This window comes from Oncorhynchus clarkii, chromosome 2 (assembly GCF_045791955.1).
Source record: "Oncorhynchus clarkii lewisi isolate Uvic-CL-2024 chromosome 2, UVic_Ocla_1.0, whole genome shotgun sequence".
In the NCBI taxonomy this organism is placed as follows: Eukaryota; Metazoa; Chordata; class Actinopteri; order Salmoniformes; family Salmonidae; genus Oncorhynchus; species Oncorhynchus clarkii.
Genome location: NC_092148.1, coordinates 5,364,133 through 5,388,377, shown reverse-complemented (window position 1 = coordinate 5,388,377; position 24,245 = coordinate 5,364,133). Strand labels below are relative to the sequence as shown.

The window sequence follows — 24,245 nt, the reverse complement described above, 5'->3', positions numbered from 1 at the left end:
TTACTGGTCAGACAGGAAGTAGTCATCAGCCAGGGTCTCAGCAGCAGTCAGTCTTCCAACACACACCAGCAGCTTAGACAGCAGGGCTTGAAGTTTGTCCTCCTGGACAAGAGGACACACAACATCCTTTAAGCACTTTGTGATTGTCTATCAATGGAAAGTGTGTTAAAAATGACATGTTTTATTCTCCTAATTAAAACTGACCTGTACTTTGGGAGCAAAAATAAAATGCATTCTAAATGAATTGAAACATGAAAAGGCCATCAGGGTTACTGACCAGTTTCACTCCGCTGATATCCAGGGCCAGTCTGCTGCCACTATCCAGATCCCCGTTGAACCCTGGGGCATGCAGCTGCAGACAGAGTTGTTGATGCCAAAAAATAAATGGTATGGACCCAACTGCTTACGGAGAGCTTCTTTTCAACAAGTCTATTGTTCACATCTCCTCGAGTCTCTCCGGATGAATATTCAATGTTATCAGTAACTTCTGCTAATGATTTCTCCTGTATGACATGTCAGAGTTCCCCTGAAACCCCTTAAAATATATATCAATTCCTGCTGTATTCCACTCTGTCCCAAAGCTGCTTGACCACGAGCTATAGAGCCATCCATCTTGTGTTATACAGAGACCTGGGCTGATCTACAGAGAGGGCAACATGAAGGCGTTTTACCCAGAACAGCAGGCAGCCGTAGGAGTACATGTCACAGGCTGGAGTAGGAGGTGTGCTTTGTGTCTGACGGAGCTCTGGGGCAACCAGGCTGATAGAGCCGGCCACCATCCCACTGTCCACTGCCCTCTGTACCTGGAACCGACATGGTACGTACAACCATGAAACAACCATACGTAGCGCTCATTCAGACACGTGTAAAAGAAACCAAGGTACATGAGATAGTGTATTTAAAATGGAGGGGGAAAACAGTTGTTTCTGTTTGATGAGAGAGATGTGGTAAATTAGGGTTGTGCTGTCCATTCACGTTTTTTGTATGTTATTTTTTATACCAATGATCAGGCCACACCCGGCCATAATTACAGACACCTGTGTGTGTCCTTTGACACTATAGAAACTAGTCACCCCGCAGTGTCTGTCATTATACCCTGATGAAGACAGCTTGTCTGTTGAAACGTTGGTTATTAAATTATTACATCTGAGCTCCTAGTGTGCAATTTTCCTTTAATTTGAAGTGTTCTACTCCGCTAGCCAGCACCTCTCCTAAACAGGTGTTCTACTCCTCTAGCCAGCACCTCTCCTAAACAGGTGTTCTACTCCTCTAGCCAGCACCTCTCCTAAACAGGTGTTCTACTCCTCTAGCCAGCACCTCTCCTAAACAGGTGTTCTACTCCTCTAGCCAGCACCTCTCCTAAACAGGTGTTCTACTCCTCTAGCCAGCACCTCTCCTAAACAGGTGTTCTACTCCGCTAGCCAGCACCTCTCCTAAACAGGTGTTCTACTCCGCTAGCCAGCACCTCTCCTAAACAGGTGTTCTACTCCCCTAGCCAGCACCTCTCATAAACAGGTGTTCTACTCCCCTAGCCAGCACCTCTCCTAAACAGGTGTTCTACTCCCTTAGCCAGCACCTCTCCTAAACAGGTGTTCTACTCCCTTAGCCAGCACCTCTCCTAAACAGGTGTTCTACTCCCTTAGCCAGCACCTCTCCTAAACAGGTGTTCTACTCCTCTAGCCAGCACCTCTCCTAAACAGGTGTTCTACTCCCCTAGCCAGCACCTCTCCTAAACAGGTGTTCTACTCCCCTAGCCAGCACCTCTCCTAAACAGGTGTTCTAGTCCCCTAGCCAGCACCTCTCCTAAACAGGTGTTCTAGTCCCCTAGCCAGCACCTCTCCTAAACAGGTGTTCTACTCCCCTAGCCAGCACCTCTCCTAAACAGGTGTTCTACTCCCTTAGCCAGCACCTCTCCTAAACAGGTGTTCTACTCCCTTAGCCAGCACCTCTCCTAAACAGGTGTTCTACTCCTCTAGCCAGCACCTCTCCTAAACAGGTGTTCTACTCCCCTAGCCAGCACCTCTCCTAAACAGGTGTTCTACTCCCCTAGCCAGCACCTCTCCTAAACAGGTGTTCTACTCCTCTAGCCAGCACCTCTCCTAAACAGGTGTTCTACTCCTCTAGCCAGCACCTCTCCTAAACAGGTGTTCTACTCCTCTAGCCAGCACCTCTCCTAAACAGGTGTTCTAGTCCGCTAGCCAGCACCTCTCCTAAACAGGTGTTCTACTCCTCTAGCCAGCACCTCTCCTAAACAGGTGTTCTACTCCTCTAGCCAGCACCTCTCCTAAACAGGTGTTCTACTCCTCTAGCCAGCACCTCTCCTAAACAGGTGTTCTACTCCTCTAGCCAGCACCTCTCCTAAACAGGTGTTCTACTCCTCTAGCCAGCACCTCTCCTAAACAGGTGTGCGTTTCTTTAGCCTGCACGTTAGGATGGAGGAAAGGCTACTCACAGGAGTCTTTATGAAGTCGTAGTCTCCCACCATGCCTTGGTGTCGGTGGAGGACGAAGACGTTGTTGGGGTTGAGGGAGGCATGGGTGACGCCTGCAGCGTGGAGGGCCTCGAGGCCCCTGGCCACGCCTCTCATCACCTTCACAGTCTCCTGATGGGAGAGACAGGACAGGAGGTCAATGTGTTATACTACCAGTCTCCTGATGGGAGAGACAGGACAGTAGGTCAATGTGTTTTACTACCAGTCTCCTGATGGGAGAGACAGGACAGTAGGTCAATGTGTTATACTACCAGTCTCCTGATGGGAGAGACAGGACAGTAGGTCAATGTGTTATACTACCAGTCTCCTGATGGGAGAGACAGGACAGTAGGTCAATGTGTTATACTACCAGTCTCCTGATGGGAGAGACAGGACAGTAGGTCAATGTGTTATACTACCAGTCTCCTGATGGGAGAGACAGGACAGTAGGTCAATGTGTTATACTACCAGTCTCCTGATGGGAGAGACAGGACAGTAGGTCAATGTGTTATACTACCAGTTTCCTGATGGGAGAGACAGGACAGTAGGTCAATGTGTTATACTACCAGTCTCCTGATGGGAGAGACAGGACAGTAGGTCAATGTGTTATACTACCAGTCTCCTGATGGGAGAGACAGGACAGTAGGTCAATATGTTATACTACTACAAAACAAGGGCATGTGAATAAGGTTCCAAAACTGCCCGATTTCCCAGAAAACTCTGTTGGAAGAAGGGGAATCCTCCAACTGAGATTTCTGGAAACCTGGAAATTTTGGGAGAGTTTTGTAACTCTAAACATGAAATATGAGGAAGGTAGTTGAGAGAACTCACTGAGGTTGTTAGGGGTTTGGCAGCCTGAACAGCCCAGAGACTTCCATTGGGGAAGTATGGCACCATCACATAGGCAAGAGGGTCTGACTGGAAGAGAAGGGTTCATAGTGACATCATGACAAATGGAGATCACGACCTCTCTAAAATGTTCTGCCTGGTCAATCAGACATCTGAAGTGGTTGTACAACATTCACTACGATGATGCCTCCACAGACTTCAGGGCTTTCATACGTCCCACGCTTAGGGGAGCAGAGCTGGAAGTGTGTGTGTTTACACAGGACGTTACGCCCCCACCTACTGTCAACCAATCATGTCAACGCAGAGCTAAACAGAGCCCTCTGCATTGTTACAAAATTTGGGAGGCTCACGGCGATGCGGTACAGAGCTCGACATGGCCTCTGCACGCCTCATCAGGAGGCTCCGCAATTACATCACACCCTCCATACGAAGCCTCCGACCGCATTTTCAGATCATGCATAAACATGTCTTTAAGTCAAGTTCCTCAGATCATGAAACATGTGGCTTGTAAGACAGGAAGACATATGAAGCTTAGTGACTGGGTCGAGACAGGGAAGCTGAGTGAGCAGTACCTTGCCAAAGAACAGTGCCAGAAGAGGGAGTATTCCAGTGTCAGTCTGACTCTCCCGCTGAGTCCTGGTTCTGTGAAACTGGGTGGTTCTCTCCAACACTCTGGCCTCTGCCTCCTCATTCACAGTGTAACCCTGACAGGGAAACCAGACACAAACCACCAATAAGGATAACAGCTAAACCCCTGTCAAAAGACCAGGGTGTTTCAGTTGGCACTAAACGAGATCAAAACGTCTTTAAACAGGAACAGTAATACCTGAACATGTTCAAAAAGAACAATCATTCTGTTTCAAAATGTTTGCTCACATTTCGGCCTGATTGAGTTCCACATTTACACAATGTTTTTAACCTGTAAGGCTAACTCCCATATGGCACCCTATTCCCTATATAGTGCACTACTTTTAACCAGAGCGCTATGGGGGCCCTAGTCAAAGTAGTGCACTATATAGAGAATAGGGTGCTATTTGGGACGTAGACCTAAAAAGGTGTGTGAAAAAGGGGTTACCTTGAGTATGACCCTCTGTCCCTGGAACTCAGTACAGACCAGAGGCCTGCGTCCACTCAGCTCCTTCATGGGCTCAGCGTCAAACATGTCCCTGTCCAGACTCTTCACCACCAGACCTCCAGAGCTCTGCACACACACACACACACACACACACACAGTTGTGGTCATCATACTAACATCTGTGAAATACGTAGGTGCTGCTAATAATACATACATGATGAGAACATGGTAATTAGGAACACAGTGAAATAATACTGGACACATTCACAGATCTCCACTAGGAGACAGAACTGCAGCACAATGGGACCATGTCCTGGTTTCCTTATGGTCTTGTACAGAGGTATAGTTGGATCAGTCAGGACTCAGGTTGTCTCTCACCATGTGGCTGTGGATGTCTGCCTCAGGGTAGAGCAGGGGGAGCTCAGGACAGCAGCCTTCAGCCAGAGCACTGAGCTTCATCTACAACATAAACATGACACAGCTATTAGGGAGGGGTGTGATGAGTGGAACTTACACATTGTGGAAGTGTTCCTGGACTTAGTTGGAACACATAATTACAATGACAGAACATATGACAGAACATATGGCATAATTAGAATGACAGAACATATGACAGAATTAGAATGACAGAACATATGCCAGAATTAGAATGACAGAACATATGCCAGAATTAGAATAACAGAACATATGCCAGAATTAGAATGACAGAATTAGAATGACAGAACATATGACAGAACATATGGCATAATTAGAATGACAGAACATATGACAGAACATATGACAGAATTAGAATGACAGAACATATGACAGAATTAGAATGACAGAACATATGACAGAATTAGAATGACAGAACATATGACAGAATTAGAATGACAGAACATATGACAGAATTAGAATGACAGAACATATGACAGAATTAGAATGACAGAACATATGACAGAATTAGAATGACAGAACATATGACAGAATTAGAATGACAGAAAGATGTTGGAACATGTAACGTACATATTCTTTTCTTTCTTGACCGATTTCATGGAAAAGAGTGTTTCTGGTCTCAGCAATCTCTTCCTTCTTCTTCAGAATCTCCGTTAGGTCAAAGTCTTCAGCCTGACAGGAGAAACCATTAATAAACCTCCCTTTCCTATATTACCACTCTAATCACTACTGCATTCACAGGAAATCATTCAGCCATTATAACTATTCAAATTGAGCACATGAGCTGGGTATCCTCCGCAGACAAGCCAGCTGTTCTGGGACTGTGTTCCAAACGGCATCCTATAGGCTTGGCTGGTATACCGTATAGCAGGGGATTTGGAAATGGCCAAAGATTGGTTTTTCAATACCGTTTGTAAAATATCTTGGGGAAGTTTTTCAATACAGAACTATTCTCCATGTCTCCACTTTCGTCATCTACAGCATGTTCAGCCATAGTATTAGTGCAGAGCAGGCCGGTCAGTCTGTGCTTCTGTACTTATTTTAGTGATAGGATGATGTTATTACTGGAAGTTGAAGTGTTTCAATACATCTTTATATTTGTGGCTACTTAAGTAAAACCTGCAGTCAACTTGTGCAATACGTTAGGAGAGGAAGCAGATGGCATTTCACCTGTCACATTATGAAGCTCACCGTAGTTCCCCAGAACAGTTGAGACAGTCACATTATGAAGCTCACCGTAGTTCCCCAGAACAGTTGAGCCTGTCACATTATGAAGCTCATCGTAGTTCCCCAGAACAGTTGAGACAGTCACATTATGAAGCTCACCGTAGTTCCCCAGAACAGTTGAGACAGTCACATTATGAAGCTCATCGTAGTTCCCCAGAACAGTTGAGACAGTCACATTATGAAGCTCACCGTAGTTCCCCAGAACAGTTGAGACAGTCACATTATGAAGCTCATCGTAGTTCCCCAGAACAGTTGAGACAGTCACATTATGAAGCTCACCGTAGTTCCCCAGAACAGTTGAGACAGTCACATTATGAAGCTCACTGTAGTTCCCCAGAACAGTTCAGACAGTCACATTATGGAGCTCACCGTAGTTCCCCAGAACAGTTGAGACAGTCACATTATGAAGCTCACCGTAGTTCCCCAGAACAGTTGAGACAGTCACATTATGAAGCTCACCGTAGTTCCCCAGAACAGTTGAGACAGTCACATTATGAAGCTCACCGTAGTTCCCCAGAACAGTTGAGACAGTCACGTGTTTGTTTGTAAATGGCACAACAGGAGAAAACGGGAGCAGGTGAGTCCAGCTGTGTGTTGACATGAACCTGTTTTATATTGAAAGTCTTTGTTTGTTTTGCTTCAATAGTGATCAGGGGCATGCAACTAGTTCTAGACACTACATTAGTACAACACCTTCAGACACTACATTAGTACAACACCTTCAGACACTACATTAGTACAACACCTTCATCAGACACTACATTAGTACAACACCTTCATCAGACACTACATTAGTACAACACCTTCATCAGACACTACATTAGTACAACACCTTCAGACACTACATTAGTACAACACCTTCATCAGACACTACATTAGTACAACACCTTCATCAGACACTACATTAGTACAACACCTTCATCAGACACTACATTAGTACAACACCATCAGACACTACATTAGTACAACACCTTCATCAGACACTACATTAGTACAACACCTTCATCAGACACTACATTAGTACAACACCTTCAGACACTACATTAGTACAACACCTCCATCAGACACTACATTAGTACAACACCTTCAGACACTACATTAGTACAACACCTTCATCAGACACTACATTAGTACAACACCTTCATCAGACACTACATTAGTACAACACCATCACACAATACATTGGTACAACACCATCATCAGACACTACATTAGTACAACACCTCCATCAGACACTACATTAGTACAACACCTCCATCAGACACTACATTAGTACAACACCTTCAGACACTACATTAGTACAACACCTTCATCAGACACTACATTAGTACAACACCATCAGACACTACATTAGTACAACACCTTCATCAGACACTACATTAGTACAACACCTTCATCAGACACTACATTAGTACAACACATTCATCAGACAATAGCGTAATTTACAACAGAAGTGTAACACTATTTGGCTGGCAGACACACAAGTAAATGAGCTTTCAATGAAAAAGCTGTGGAGAACAGTAGCTACACATCAGTCAGAGTGCTGTCTGCTGATAGAATGATGGAGAACAGTAGCTACACAGTCAGAGTGCTGTCTGCTGATTGACTGATATGTAGCTACTGTTCTCCATCATTCTGAGTGCTGTCTGCTGATAGAATGATGGAGACCAGTAGCTACACATCAGTCAGTGCTGTCTGCTGATAGAATGATGGAGAACAGTAGCTACACATCAGTCAGAGTGCTGTCTGCTGATAGAATGATGGAGAACAGTAGCTACACATCAGTCAGTGCTGTCTGCTGATAGAATGATGGAGAACAGTAGCTACACATCAGTCAGAGCGCTGTCTGCTGATAGAATGATGGAGAACAGTAGCTACACATCAGTCAGAGTGCTGTCTGCTGATAGAATGATGGAGAACAGTAGCTACACATCAGTCAGTGCTGTCTGCTGATAGAATGATGGAGAACAGTAGCTACACATCAGTCAGAGCGCTGTCTGCTGATAGAATGATGGAGAACAGTAGCTACACATCAGTCAGAGTGCTGTCTGCTGATAGAATAATGGAGAACAGTAGCTACACATCAGTCAGAGTGCTGTCTGCTGATAGAATGATGGAGAACAGTAGCTACACATCAGTCAGAGTGCTGTCTGCTGATAGAATGATGGAGAACAGTAGCTCCATATCAGTCAGAGTGCTGTCTGCTGATAGAATGATGGAGAACAGTAGTGCTGTCTGCTGATAGAATGATGGAGAACAGTAGCTACACATCAGTCAGAGTGCTGTCTGCTGATAGAATGATGGAGAACAGTAGTGCTGTCTGCTGATAGAATGATGGAGAACAGTAGCTACATATCAGTCAGTGCTGTCTGCTGATAGAATGATGGAGAACAGTAGCTACACATCAGTCAGTGCTGTCTGCTGATAGAATGATGGAGAACAGTAGCTACACATCAGTCAGTGCTGTCTGCTGATAGAATGATGGAGAACAGTAGCTCCACATCAGAGTGCTGTCTGCTGATAGAATGATGGAGAACAGTAGCTCCACATCAGTCAGAGTGCTGTCTGCTGATAGAATGATGGAGAACAGTAGCTACACATCAGTCAGAGTGCTGTCTGCTGATAGAATGATGGAGAACAGTAGCTACATATCAGTCAGAGTGCTGTCTGCTGATAGAATGATGGAGAACAGTAGCTCCACATCAGTCAGAGTGCTGTCTGCTGATAGAATGATGGAGAACAGTAGCTACATATCAGTCAGAGTGCTGTCTGCTGATAGAATGATGGAGAACATTAGCTCCACATCAGTCAGAGTGCTGTCTGCTGATAGAATGATGGAGAACAGTAGCTACACATCAGTCAGAGCGCTGTCTGCTGATAGAATGATGGAGAACAGTAGCTACACATCAGTCAGAATGCTGTCTGCTGATAGAATGATGGAGAACAGTAGCTACACATCAGTCAGTGCTGTCTGCTGATAAATGATGGAGAACAGTAGCTACACATCAGTCAGAGTGCTGTCTGCTGATAGAATGATGGAGAACAGTAGCTCCACATCAGTCAGAGTGCTGTCTGCTGATAGAATGATGGAGAACAGTAGCTACACATCAGTCAGAGCGCTGTCTGCTGATAGAATGATGGAGAACATTAGCTACACATCAGTCAGAGTGCTGTCTGCTGATAGAATGATGGAGAACAGTAGCTACACATCAGTCAGAGTGCTGTCTGCTGATAGAATGATGGAGAACAGTAGCTACACATCAGTCAGAGTGCTGTCTGCTGATAGAATGATGGAGAACAGTAGCTACACATCAGTCAGAGTGCTGTCTGCTGATAGAATGATGGAGAACAGTAGCTCCATATCAGTCAGAGTGCTGTCTGCTGATAGAATGATGGAGAACAGTAGTGCTGTCTGCTGATAGAATGATGGAGAACAGTAGCTACACATCAGTCAGAATGCTGTCTGCTGATAGAATGATGGAGAACAGTAGCTACACATCAGTCAGTGCTGTCTGCTGATAAATGATGGAGAACAGTAGCTACACATCAGTCAGAGTGCTGTCTGCTGATAGAATGATGGAGAACAGTAGCTCCACATCAGTCAGAGTGCTGTCTGCTGATAGAATGATGGAGAACAGTAGCTACACATCAGTCAGAGTGCTGTCTGCTGATAGAATGATGGAGAACAGTAGCTACACATCAGTCAGAGTGCTGTCTGCTGATAGAATGATGGAGAACAGTAGCTCCATATCAGTCAGAGTGCTGTCTGCTGATAGAATGATGGAGAACAGTAGCTACACATCAGTCAGAGTGCTGTCTGCTGATAGAATGATGGAGAACAGTAGCTCCATATCAGTCAGAGTGCTGTCTGCTGATAGAATGATGGAGAACAGTAGTGCTGTCTGCTGATAGAATGATGGAGAACAGTAGCTACACATCAGTCAGTGCTGTCTGCTGATAGAATGATGGAGAACAGTAGCTACACATCAGTCAGAGTGCTGTCTGCTGATAGAATGATGGAGAACAGTAGCTACACATCAGTCAGAGTGCTGTCTGCTGATAGAATGATGGAGAACAGTAGCTACACATCAGTCAGAGTGCTGTCTGCTGATAGAATGATGGAGAACAGTAGCTACACATCAGTCAGTGCTGTCTGCTGATAGAATGATGGAGAACAGTAGCTACACATCAGTCAGAGTGCTGTCTGCTGATAGAATGATGGAGAACAGTAGCTACACATCAGTCAGAGTGCTGTCTGCTGATAGAATGATGGAGAACAGTAGCTACACATCAGTCAGAGCGCTGTCTGCTGATAGAATGATGGAGAACAGTAGCTACACATCAGTCAGAGTGCTGTCTGCTGATAGAATGATGGAGAACAGTAGCTACACATCAGTCAGTGCTGTCTGCTGATAGAATGATGGAGAACAGTAGCTACACATCAGTCAGAGTGCTGTCTGCTGATAGAATGATGGAGAACAGTAGCTACACATCAGTCAGAGTGCTGTCTGCTGATAGAATGATGGAGAACAGTAGCTCCACATCAGTCAGAGTGCTGTCTGCTGATAGAATGATGGAGAACAGTAGCTCCACATCAGTCAGAGTGCTGTCTGCTGATAGAATGATGGAGAACAGTAGCTACACATCAGTCAGAGTGCTGTCTGCTGATAGAATGATGGAGAACAGTAGCTACACATCAGTCAGAGTGCTGTCTGCTGATAGAATGATGGAGAACAGTAGCTACACATCAGTCAGAGTGCTGTCTGCTGATAGAATGATGGAGAACAGTAGCTCCATATCAGTCAGAGTGCTGTCTGCTGATAGAATGATGGAGAACAGTAGTGCTGTCTGCTGATAGAATGATGGAGAACAGTAGCTACACATCAGTCAGAATGCTGTCTGCTGATAGAATGATGGAGAACAGTAGCTACACATCAGTCAGTGCTGTCTGCTGATAAATGATGGAGAACAGTAGCTACACATCAGTCAGAGTGCTGTCTGCTGATAGAATGATGGAGAACAGTAGCTCCACATCAGTCAGAGTGCTGTCTGCTGATAGAATGATGGAGAACAGTAGCTACACATCAGTCAGAGTGCTGTCTGCTGATAGAATGATGGAGAACAGTAGCTACACATCAGTCAGAGTGCTGTCTGCTGATAGAATGATGGAGAACAGTAGCTCTATATCAGTCAGAGTGCTGTCTGCTGATAGAATGATGGAGAACAGTAGCTACACATCAGTCAGAGTGCTGTCTGCTGATAGAATGATGGAGAACAGTAGCTCCATATCAGTCAGAGTGCTGTCTGCTGATAGAATGATGGAGAACAGTAGTGCTGTCTGCTGATAGAATGATGGAGAACAGTAGCTACACATCAGTCAGTGCTGTCTGCTGATAGAATGATGGAGAACAGTAGCTACACATCAGTCAGAGTGCTGTCTGCTGATAGAATGATGGAGAACAGTAGCTACACATCAGTCAGAGTGCTGTCTGCTGATAGAATGATGGAGAACAGTAGCTACACATCAGTCAGAGTGCTGTCTGCTGATAGAATGATGGAGAACAGTAGCTACACATCAGTCAGTGCTGTCTGCTGATAGAATGATGGAGAACAGTAGCTACACATCAGTCAGAGTGCTGTCTGCTGATAGAATGATGGAGAACAGTAGCTACACATCAGTCAGAGTGCTGTCTGCTGATAGAATGATGGAGAACAGTAGCTACACATCAGTCAGAGCGCTGTCTGCTGATAGAATGATGGAGAACAGTAGCTACACATCAGTCAGAGTGCTGTCTGCTGATAGAATGATGGAGAACAGTAGCTACACATCAGTCAGTGCTGTCTGCTGATAGAATGATGGAGAACAGTAGCTACACATCAGTCAGAGTGCTGTCTGCTGATAGAATGATGGAGAACAGTAGCTACACATCAGTCAGAGTGCTGTCTGCTGATAGAATGATGGAGAACAGTAGCTCCACATCAGTCAGAGTGCTGTCTGCTGATAGAATGATGGAGAACAGTAGCTCCACATCAGTCAGAGTGCTGTCTGCTGATAGAATGATGGAGAACAGTAGCTACACATCAGTCAGAGTGCTGTCTGCTGATAGAATGATGGAGAACAGTAGCTACACATCAGTCAGAGTGCTGTCTGCTGATAGAATGATGGAGAACAGTAGCTACACATCAGTCAGAGTGCTGTCTGCTGATAGAATGATGGAGAACAGTAGCTACACATCAGTCAGAGTGCTGTCTGCTGATAGAATGCCCGTTCCTGAATTCTCATCCGAGTGGAGAAGAGCAACTGAAGAACGAAATTAGTTTGATGCCGAACAGAAATTACAATAAGAAGCATTTTATATCTGCATTTACAAGACGCAGCAAGATATTTCTTATGAGATTTAAATGTATTTCCCTGTGTGAAAAGCATAGAATTCTGCATTAGGGTGACCCTTAAATTGAACTAGCTAGTTATCTAAGTAAATGGCTGAATTAATAAGGAAATGGGAAACATATTGCATTAATAAGGAACCATATCGTGTTCGCTTTCTGCCCTGTTTGACAAGTCAAAGCCCTTTGTATGAATGATCTGTACAACTAACACTGCAGCCTGATTTATGAGCCACGGTCAAAAGTAGGACACTAAATAGACTTCCTCGTCTCTCACCTCCTCCAGACTGGCCTCCTCCACCTGTCTCCACCTCAGCTGAGCCCTCAGGCTGCGGATTCGTTTCTTCACAGAGAACAGAGAGTCTGGAGTCGGGTTAGTATTCTGCCACTGTAGCATCTCACCCTTAAACTGAATAGAACACAAACAGAATGCAACACAAACGGAATAGAACACAAACGGAATAGAACACAAACGGAATAGAACACAAACGGAATAGAACACAAACGGAATGCAACACAAACGGAATGCAACACAAACGGAATGCAACACAAACGGAATGCAACACAAACGGAATGCAACACAAACGGAATGCAACACAAACGGAATGCAACACAAACTGAATAGAACACAAACAGAATGCAACACAAACGGAATGCAACGCAAACGGAATAGAACACAAACGGAATAGAACACAAACGGAATAGAACACAAACGGAATAGAACACAAACGGAATAGAACACAAACGGAATGCAACACAAACGGAATAGAACACAAACGGAATAGAACACAAACGGAATAGAACACAAACGGAATAGAACACAAACGGAATGCAACACAAACGGAATGCAACACAAACGGAATGCAACACAAACGGAACGCAACACAAACGGAATAGAACGCAAACGGAATAGAACACAAACGGAATAGAACACAAACGGAATAGAACACAAACGGAATAGAACACAAACGGAATAGAACACAAACGGAATAGAACACAAACGGAATAGAACACAAACGGAATAGAACACAAACGGAATAGAACACAAACGGAATAGAACACAAACGGAATAGAACACAAACGGAATAGAACACAAACTGAATAGAACACAAACTGAATAGAACACAAACTGAATAGAACACAAACTGAATAGAACACAAACTGAATAGAACACAAACTGAATAGAACACAAACTGAATAGAACACAAACGGAATAGAACACAAACGGAATAGAACACAAACGGAATAGAACACAAACGGAATAGAACACAAACGGAATGCAACACAAACGGAATGCAACACAAACGGAATGCAACACAAACGGAATAGAACGCAAACGGAATAGAACACAAACGGAATAGAACACAAACGGAATAGAACACAAACGGAATAGAACACAAACGGAATAGAACACAAACGGAATAGAACACAAACGGAATAGAACACAAACGGAATAGAACACAAACGGAATAGAACACAAACGGAATAGAACACAAACGGAATAGAACACAAACGGAATAGAACACAAACTGAATAGAACACAAACTGAATAGAACACAAACTGAATAGAACACAAACTGAATAGAACACAAACTGAATAGAACACAAACGGAATAGAACACAAACGGAATAGAACACAAACTGAATAGAACACAAACTGAATAGAACACAAACTGAATAGAACACAAACTGAATAGAACATCCTTGATAAAGGAGAAAACATCAGTTTGAGAGATAAGAGCACATCTCCAGACTGCTAGTGTTCTGACACAGCAGAAAGAGAAGCTATATGGTTAAAGACAAACAGCAATATCTACTCAGATCTACTCGCAGCATGAAGGGAAACTTTGAGGTTTTCCAGAAATCTTGGTTGGATGATTCCGGATTTCCTGCATATTCCCTCACAATTATGGGAATCTTCCAACCTTGATTTCTGGAAAATCTGGTAAGTAACCACTTTAAATATCGAAAACAATTCTCTCACCTTGGTGTTGAGCAGATATTTCTCCATAATGTCACTCAGCAGACTCTGCTCACTCTGAATGTGCTGCATGACTTTGTGGAAAGCGTTGGACACTGCCTTGGTCTCATGGTTGTTCTGCTCCTGTTGAGTAAACAAACAAGTCAACAACAAACAAACAGAGTAAAAAAACACGACGATGAGGTAATGCTGTGTTCAAAATAACAGAGAAATCTCAGACTTCAGTGTGTTTAAGACCACTGGGAACTCGTGGGGGGGGGGAGCTAGTAGTTTTGAACGGTCACCCAACTCAGAATTCCAAGTCAGGAAACTCATCTTTCTAAACCTCCAACTTTCCGCCCTGAAGATCACTGACATCATGTTTCCTAGTTGTCTTCAAAGCACCATAAGACTCACTGACATGTAGCTGGACAGGTGAGATATGGGCCCTGGTCAAAAGTAGTGAACTATAAAAAAGGGAATAGGGTGCCATTTGGGACGCAACAAAACTCACCCCGACTGACAGGGGAGAGTCCAGCTCCTTGGCCACGTTGTTCTCTGCCTGCTTCAGCAGCTCATTCACTCCGTCCACGATGTCATTCACTCCCACCACTGTGTTAGCTGACAGGCAGAAAAACTGAAGGGACATTGGAGGATTAGGATTTCCCAGACAAGCCCAATGCTTAACTAAAAAAAACCTTTTGAACATGAACATGTTTCTTAGTTCACCACGAGGCTTAATCTGTGTCCGGGAAACCGGCCCTAACTGTACAGTTCCATACCCAGGAAGACCTGGAGAACAATTACATGTCAAATCATGTTCCGTGGTCAAATCTTCAATCCCTTTAGTAAAGAGAACAGTTGTTTCCCCTTCCCACCCTTCACACAAAAGCTTGGGAGAAATAAACCCAGACTCTCTTTTTTAAAAGTTTCTTCATCCTCAGTTCACCCAAACCAAAACGGTACCGGGTCATTCTGTACCTTGCCAACGTTCTCCGACCAGGTACACAGGGCCTGGAGGGCCTTGTCCGTCCCGTCTCTGACAGAGCTGGTGAGCCGACTCCTCTGAGTCCTCCACTGGCAGTACTGCTCAAAGGCCTGCTCTCCAACATCACCCTCCATAGAGGCTGGACCAAACACTGCAGTCAGGGAGGAGCTCACCTCCTGTAACACGGACACAATGGAACAACAGCTTGATCATAGCACGCGTCCCAAATAATACCCTATATAGTGCACTATGTAGGGAATAGGGTGATATTTGTGCCACATCCTTATATGTTGATGCATCAGAGCACATTCAGCTGATAGCCTTGATATAACCCCAATCCTGTAAAGTCATCTAGAAATAACAAACCCACTTCACATATTTGGAATGTTGAATGAAAAATATATATTCAGATGACAGAATCCTAGTTTTCATTTTCAGTACCTCCAGTTTGTCCATGCGTTGTCTGACTGGCAAACACTCAGCCTCCTGAAGGAAGGACTCTACAGTGGCAGTCAGAACACCTCGCACCTTATTCCGGTTGTCTATCAGATCCCCAAGCTGCTCCTTCTGCAAAATGGACGCCAAAACATGGTCATTTCACTGATGAGAAACTGTATTCTGATCTGATGAGACACGTGTCTTTGTGTCCCAAATGGCAACATATTCCCGATTTAGTGCACTACTTTCAACCAGACCACTATGGGCCCTGGTCTAAAGTAGTGCACTAAATAGGGAATAGGGTGCCATTTTGGATGCACACATTAATAGTAGGATGCAGACTGACCGTCTGACAGGCCTGAAGTTTCTCCTGAGCCAGGCTGTAATCTCTCCATGCCGACTCCAGCTTCTCCATGGCAACCGGGGCAGAGATGCTGTTGTTAATGACAATGTTGATAGACTCCGTAAGCCTGTCGCTATCCGTGTTACCTGGGTTTCTCTCTCTGTCCAGTAGAAATAAAACCACGATAATGCAAATCAATAGAAAGAGTTACTCAATGGGAAATGTTGAATTGTAAAAAAATAAAATTAAAATTAAAAACATTTAATAAAACATTGTTACTTAATATTCGTTATTCTATAATAAAATAATTCCAATTCGAGAGGTGTGTGTGTGTGTGTGTGGGGGGGTCAGAAAATGGTACCTCATTACCATATAGTGCACTACTTTCGACCAGAGTGCACTATATAGGGCGCTATTTGCCACCCAGACCATCACAGTACCTTAATCCTCTCAGAGAATCGACTCTCTCAGCCAGTCGACAGAACCGTTCAGCCACCGCTGAGTCCAGGAGCTTATCCACTTGCTTCTCCTTCTTCTTTAACTGTCCCCTCATAGCCTAAACACAGCGAGAAGCATTCAAAACACCAAAGACAGAGACACAGTAGCACAAATCAAATCGTATGTCACATGCTTTGGAAACAACAGCTGTAGATTGACAGTGAAATGCTTACTTTTCCAGCAATAGTGTTATTTATTTTTTTTATCTTAAAAAAAAGTTAATGGTGACAGGAGGAATCCATCCACAAGACACCTGCTACATTGTTTATGCCGCCAATGAGGACATTAGCCACATTATCTACCTTCACGTTCCTTCAGTCTTTCATAACATTCATTCTAACTATAACCCAGGGCCCGATAGCGTTGGAATTTAGGTTTACAAGTGTTTTAACTACTCATCTTTCCTGCAACAGCCGAAGATGTAACATGCGTTCCCCAAAACACCAGGCAGAAAGAGCGTTCGCCAAGTGCGTTGGGCAACGCGTTGATACTGAAAGAAAAGGCAGCGCTGCTCTCGGCCCACTGGGCAAAATCTGGTTGAATCAACATCGTTTCCATGCCATTTCAACCCCAAAAATCTGTGTGATGAAGTTAAATCAACGTGGGAAACTGATTGAATTTGCAAAAACTCATCAATGTAAGGGCATTTAGTGTTTTTTTCACCCAACTTTTATTAACCTAAATCCAATGACATGGTGACATTTGTCGTGGATTTCACGTTGAATTCACGGTTAGTTGACAACTCAACCAAATGCAAATCAAACTTTTAACTGTCGTCTCTGCACAGTGGGTGATCAGCTTTTCTCCATTCAAATCTGACCTTAACATTAGAATTATTCTACAATACTGACGACAGATCAGCTCCTAGAGATATTATCAGCTAATGGCTGCAAGTATTGGAGGCGGCTTATTCCATAATGCACTCATTCATTGGCACACGTTGTTACACATGAAATATAGAGGCAACAATGACAGACCGTGTAGCCTACAAACAGAACGTTACATATCAATATGATCAGCTTAATTTATTTTTTAAAATAATGCAGTCATCTAGGTTCTCATTTTAAGCATATTTTAATATTGTTCTTGTTCAATTGTAAAGACTGAGTGAGTTTTCAAGTGCAACTTTACTAAAGATGGTTTGGGGAAACAGCTGGGAGATTTAGCAATGTTCCTAGGAAGGTTCTATCGATGAACTTAGCATTAAGATGCTTTTGGGAAACCAGACCCAGGTCTATCCCCTTAAAACCTCATACCTGCACTACCATGTCCCTTCCACACTTACGACCCTGCCAAAAAAAAAAAACATTGTTGAGGACAAAGCCAAACATTTGCATTATACACTGAACAAAAATATAAAACGCAACATGTAAAGTGTTGGTCCCATGTTTCATGAGTTGAAATAAAATATCATTTTTTTTCCCATATGCACAAAAAGCTTATTTTTCTCAGATTTTGTGCACAAATGTGTTCACATCGCTGTTAGTGAGCATTTCTACTTTGCCAAAATAATCCATCCACCTGACAGGTGTGGCATATCAATTAGTGTATTAAACAGCATGACCATTACACAGGTGCACCTTGTGCTGGGGGACAATAAAAAGCCACTCTAAAATGTGCAGTTTTGTCACAACACAATGCCACCGATGTCTCAAGTTTTGGGGGAGTGTGCAATTGGCATGCTGACTGCAGGAATGTCCACCAGAGCTGTTGCCAGAGAATTGAATGTTAATTCCTCTACCATAAGCTGCCTGCAACATAGTTTTAGAGAATTTGCAGTACGTCCAACCACCCTCAAAACCACAAACCTTGTGTAACCACGCCAGCCCAGGACCTCCACATCCAACTTCTTCATTTGATGAAACTGTGGGTTTGCACAACCGAAGAATTTCTCAGGGAAGCTCATCTGCGTGCTCGTCGTCCTCGCCAGAGACTTGACCTGACCAGTTTGGTGTCGTGACAGACTTCAGTGGGCAAATACTCACCTTTGATGGCAACTGGCATGCTGGAGAAGTGTGCTCTTCACGGATGAATGTCCCAGTCCTTCCATTGCCTCATACTTGCCAGACATGTCACCCATTGAGCATGTGTGGGATGCTCTGGATCGACGTGTACGACAGCGTGTTCCAGTTCCCTCCAATATCCAGCAACTCGGCACAGCCAATAATGAGTGGGACAACATTCCACAGGCCAATCAACAGCCTGATCAACTCTATGCGAAGGAGATGTATCACTCTGCACGAGGCAAATGGTGGTCACTCCAGATACTGACTGGTTCTCTGATCCACCAAGACCCTACCTTTTATTTATTTTTTTATAAAGCTATCTGTTACCAACAGATGCATATCTGTATTTCCAGTCATGTGAAATCCATAGATTAGGTGTGGTGAGGGTTGAATGTAGACTCGGTATTGTGTTGTGGTGAGGGTTGAATGTGCTGTGGTGAGGGTTGAATGTGCTGTGGTGAGGGTTGAATGTAGACTCGTTAATGTGCTGTGGTGAGGGTTGAATGTAGACTCGGTATTGTGTTGTGGTGAGGGTTGAATGTGCTGTGGTGAGGGTTGAATGTAGACTCGGTATTGTGTTGTGGTGAGGGTTGAATGTAGACTCGGTATTGTGTTGTGGTGAGGGTTGAATGTGCTGTGGTGAGGGTTGAATGTGCTGTGGTGAGGGTTGAATGTAGACTCGTTAATGTGCTGTGGTGAGGGTTGAATGTAGACTCGGTATTGTGTTGTGGTGAGGGTTGAATGTGCTGTGGTGAGGGTTGAATGTAGACTCGGTATTGTGTTGTGGTGAGGGTTGAATGTGCTGTGGTGAGGGTTGAATGTGCTGTGGTGAGGGTTGAATGTAGACTCGTTAATGTGCTGTGGTGAGGGTTGAATGTGCTGTGGTGAGGGTTGAATGTGCTGTGGTGAGGGTTGAATGTGCTGTGGTGAGGGTTGAATGTAGACTCGTTAATGTGCTGTGGTGAGGGTTGAATGTGCTGTGGTGAGGGTTGAATGTGCTGTGGTGAGGGTTGAATGTAGACTCGTTAATGTGCTGTGGTGAGGGTTGAATGTGCTGTGGTGAGGGTTGAATGTGCTGTGGTGAGAGTTGAATGTAGACTCGTTAATGTGATGTGGTGAGGGTTGAATGTAGACTCGTTAATGTGGTGAGGTGAGGATTGAATGTGCTGTGGTGAGGGTTGAATGTAGACTCGTTAATGTGCTGTGGTGAGGGGTTGAATGTTGACTCGTTAATGTGCTGTGTTAAGAATTGAATGTTGACTTGTTAATGTGCTGTGGTGAGAATTGTATGTTGACTTCTTAATGCTATGTGTTCATGAGCAGGTGCTCAGGGACAATTGACTAGTAGAAATCTGCTCCATACGACACCAGTCTCACCTGCACTTCCTGTTTGGCAACTTGCAGGTGTTTCTCCAGCTGCTCTGATTGGTTCTGGAGTGTGTTCCTCTCCACCTTCCATCTCTCTGCCTCTTCAGCATAATTAGCAGTCTCCTCTTTCAACTTCTGAAATGACAACACAAGACGATACTCATACATAACTAATGTCCTGGAAAGCTTGCCGTGTGAGTGTGTCAGTGTGTCTCTCCACTCTGTTTGTTCAACCTGGAGCTCTGAGAGGCTGTCTCTCAGCTGGTCCTCCCTGCGCTGGGTCTCTCGTTCTGCCTTCAGCCTCTGGTTCTCCTCCACCAGCTCCTGGTCCATCTTCTTCATTAGGTTGGCAGCATGCTGGGCTGTGGCCTTGCTCTTCTCCCTGAGCAGGAGTTAAAACACACAGGCTGACAGAAAACACAGTCCTAGACAGACGGGTGTCTTACTTCATTATCCCAGAGGAACAGACAGACAGGTATCTTACTTCATTGAAAGGGGACTCTGGTCGGGGAAAGCAGGCCGTAGTTTGGGCATGCAGACTGTAGAGCCAGGCATGTCCCCATCCCCCTGGGGGCCAGGCCAATCCAACACCCGCTGAGGCCACGGGCAATGGGACTCCTGCAGGGCCCGCACAGACATGGGGCCCTCACGGTTACTCCCCGGGAGGGTGAACTTGGCGAACTTCATCTTCAAAACCTAAGAGAGCGTTTTATTGTCAGTATTCAAGATGTGCCTTGAGTCATAAAAACTCCTTACAGGACGTAACAGACAGAGGTTTTGTTTGAGGACCTCTTCACCGATGTCCAGGTTTCCCTGAAAGGCCTGGACCAGGACGGTCCCGTCCAAGCAGACAGACTTCTTCTGGATACGGACCTTCTTCCCATAGATCAGATTCTGAAGGAAGGCCTTTCCCTAAAGAGCAAAACAAGACCATGCACATTTTGTGAGCAGAAGGACTCTACTGAAAATACATCGCAATGTGTCAACCCATTCACACATATATGACACCAAATACTAAACACGAACCCTTAAGATAACAATCCTATTTTGCGAGGGGGACCTGCCATATTTCCACATAGACATTAATGACAGGACATGGAGAGGAACTGAGTACCTGCAGGAAATGTGCTGAGTCTTGGTCAGTGGACACACTGAAGCCCTGGAACTTGTACTTCTTGACCAGACAAGGTGCCTGTAGATCCCCTGGCAGCTCCACCAGAGCTGACCGACTGACTAACTCTGTGTTCCCATAGTCAATGTAGGACACGTGAAACTGGACACAAGATGGAGATTGGAATGTCAGTCTGCATCCCAAATTACATCCTATTCCCTATATAGTGCACTACTTTTGACCAGGGCCTATAGGGATAAGTAGTGCACTATAGGGAATAGGGTGCCATTTGGAAACAATGTTTCTTTTAAAGACAAGTTGGATACATAATCAGTCAGCACCACAGCCAGCCTCCTCACGCCAGTCAGCACCACAGCCAGCCTCCTCACGCCAGTCATCACAACAGCCAGCCTCCTCACGCCAGTCAGCACCACAGCCAGCCTCCTCAGGTCAGTCAGCACCACAGCCAGCCTCCTCACACCAGTCAGCACCAGAGCCAGCCTCCTCACGCCAGTCAGCACCACAGCCAGCCTCCTCACGCCAGTCAGCACAACAGCCAGCCTCCTCACGCCAGTCAGCACCACAGTCTCCTCACGTCAGTCATCACCACCACAGCCTCCTCACGTCAGTCATCACCACAGCCAGCCTCCTCACACCAGTCATCCCCACAGCCTCCTCACGTCAGTCATCACCACAGCCTCCTCAGGTCAGTCAGCACCACAGCCAGCCTCCTCACGCCAGTCAGCACCAGAGCCAGCCTCCTCACGCCAGTCAGCACCACAGCCAGCCTCCTCACGCCAGTCAGCACAACAGCCAGCCTCCTCACGCCAGTCAGCACAACAGCCAGCCTCCTCACGTCAGTCAGCACCACAGCCTCCTCGCGTCAGTCATCACCACAGCCAGCCTCCTCACGTCAGTCATCCCCACAGCATCCTCACGTCAGTCATCACCACAGCCTCCTCACGTCAGTCATCACCACAGCCTCCTCACGTCAGTCATCACCACAGCCTCCTCACGTCAGTCATCACCACAGCCTCCTCACGTCAGTCATCACCACAGCCTCCTCACGTCAGTCATCACCACAGCCTCCTCACGTCAGCCATCACCACAGCCTCCTCACGTCAGCCATCACCACAGCCTCCTCAAGTCAGCCATCACCACAGCCTCCTCAAGTCAGGCATCACCACAGCCTCCTCAAGTCAGGCATCACCACAGCCTCCTCAAGTCAGGCATCACCACAGCCTCCTCAAGTCAGGCATCACCACAGCCTCCTCAAGTCAGTCATCACCACAGCCTCCTCAGGTCAGTCATCACCACAGCCTCCTCACGTCAGTCATCACCACAGCCTCCTCACGTCAGTCATCACCACAGCCTCCTCACGTCAGTCATCACCACAGCCTCCTCACGTCAGTCATCACCACAGCCAGCCTCCTGTCAGTCATCACCACAGCCTCCTCACACCGGTCATCACCACAGCCTCCTCACACCGGTCATCACCACAGCCTCCTCACACCGGTCATCACCACAGCCTCCTCACACCGGTCATCACCACAGCCTCCTCACACCAGTCATCACCACAGCCTCCTCACACCAGTCATCACCACAGCCTCCTCACACCAGTCATCACCACAGCCTCCTCACACCAGTCATCACCACAGCCTCCTCACACCAGTCATCACCACAGCCTCCTCACACCAGTCATCACCACAGCCTCCTCACACCAGTCATCACCACAGCCTCCTCACACCAGTCATCACCACAGCCTCCTCACACCAGTCATCACCACAGCCTCCTCACACCAGTCATCACCACAGCCTCCTCACACCAGTCATCACCACAGCCTCCTCACACCAGTCATCACCACAGCCTCCTCACGTCAGTTAGCACTACATCATCCCGAGATAACACTGCAGGCTGTTGTTTAGTTTATGTCCCAGGGGGGGTTTACACACCAGCTGCAATTCCAAATCTGTCTAAATCTATTACATGTCTAACCACTTAACTTCCATACCAGGATCTCATCAGCACAGCCTCAGATCATACCAGGATCTCATCAGCACAGCCTCAGATCATGCTTGTGTCAGAATGACATCAGCACAGCCTCAGATCATGCTTGTGTCAGAATGACATCAGCACAGCCTCAGATCATGCTTGTGTCAGAATGACATCAGCACAGCCTCAGATCATGCTTGTGTCAGAATGACATCAGCACAGCCTCAGATCATGCTTGTGTCAGAATGACATCAGCACAGCCTCAGATCATGCTTGTGTCAGAATGACATCACCACAGCCTCAGATCATGCTTGTGTCAGAATGAAGATATGAACCACAATGATACATTGATAAGCACCCTCACATCACCCTCACGCTTTTCCAGACTGCGAGATGGTCAGCGTGTCCCAAATTACCCATAGGGCTCTGGTCAAAAGTAGTGCACTTTATAGAGAATATGGTGCCATGTGGGTAGTATCCAGACACTCATCGACTCACATTATCAGTCTGCTGCAGGACCTTGCACCTGTACCAACAGCTGTCCTCAGAGAAGACTGCCCCATAAATCTAGATGCAAACACAAGATAGATGCAGTATGAATCCAATGATAATGGTTTCTCTCTTCTCCATCACTCCAAGTCTAGGTTCTACCTTTCTTTACCTTCTGAGGATTGGGACTTCCAAGTACCCTTGGGGCTGTTGGGCATTTGTCTGCCAAGGCTTTTCTTATGTTTTCAATGGCTTGATCGTCCTTGACATTCTACAACACATAACAAACAAACAGAATGGGAGTTTACTGTGTACATGTTTGGGTTACATTTCTTTGGTGTTCTTGTGTAAATCAAATGGATCAATCAACAGGTGAAATGTTCAACCAAAGTTCAAACGTTAATTAATTCAATAGTGGGATGTGCTACGTGGTTAGCTACCTGCGCCCAAAACGTAATGGCGTCCAAAACGTGTGTTACACCAACAAGCTCCACTAAAATGAAATGAAACCAGTATTAATACGCGAAGGATATTTTTCATAATTAAGTGGATAGTTATAGAAATATTTACGACAAAAAAAATATACTCACTATTCTCACCTTCCATCAT

At 45.4% G+C, this 24,245-nt stretch overlaps 1 protein-coding gene across 1 annotated transcript; it reads right to left on the bottom strand.

Moving 5' to 3' along the window:
- Positions 1-24,245, bottom strand: LOC139378858 (serine/threonine-protein kinase 31-like). The gene is made up of 26 exons (XM_071121418.1): positions 24,227-24,245; positions 24,077-24,129; positions 23,809-23,907; positions 23,646-23,714; positions 21,159-21,317; positions 20,834-20,956; positions 20,529-20,740; positions 20,279-20,426; positions 20,054-20,179; positions 17,927-17,959; positions 16,613-16,728; positions 16,176-16,332; positions 15,833-15,958; positions 15,385-15,567; positions 14,918-15,040; positions 14,428-14,547; positions 12,721-12,852; positions 5,400-5,501; positions 4,773-4,853; positions 4,395-4,520; positions 3,892-4,023; positions 3,302-3,388; positions 2,453-2,602; positions 672-803; positions 278-352; positions 1-102 (listed from the first exon to the last, which is right to left on the bottom strand). Exons 1-26 carry the CDS (start codon positions 24,243-24,245, stop codon positions 1-3), a joined length of 2,985 nt encoding a protein of 994 aa, XP_070977519.1.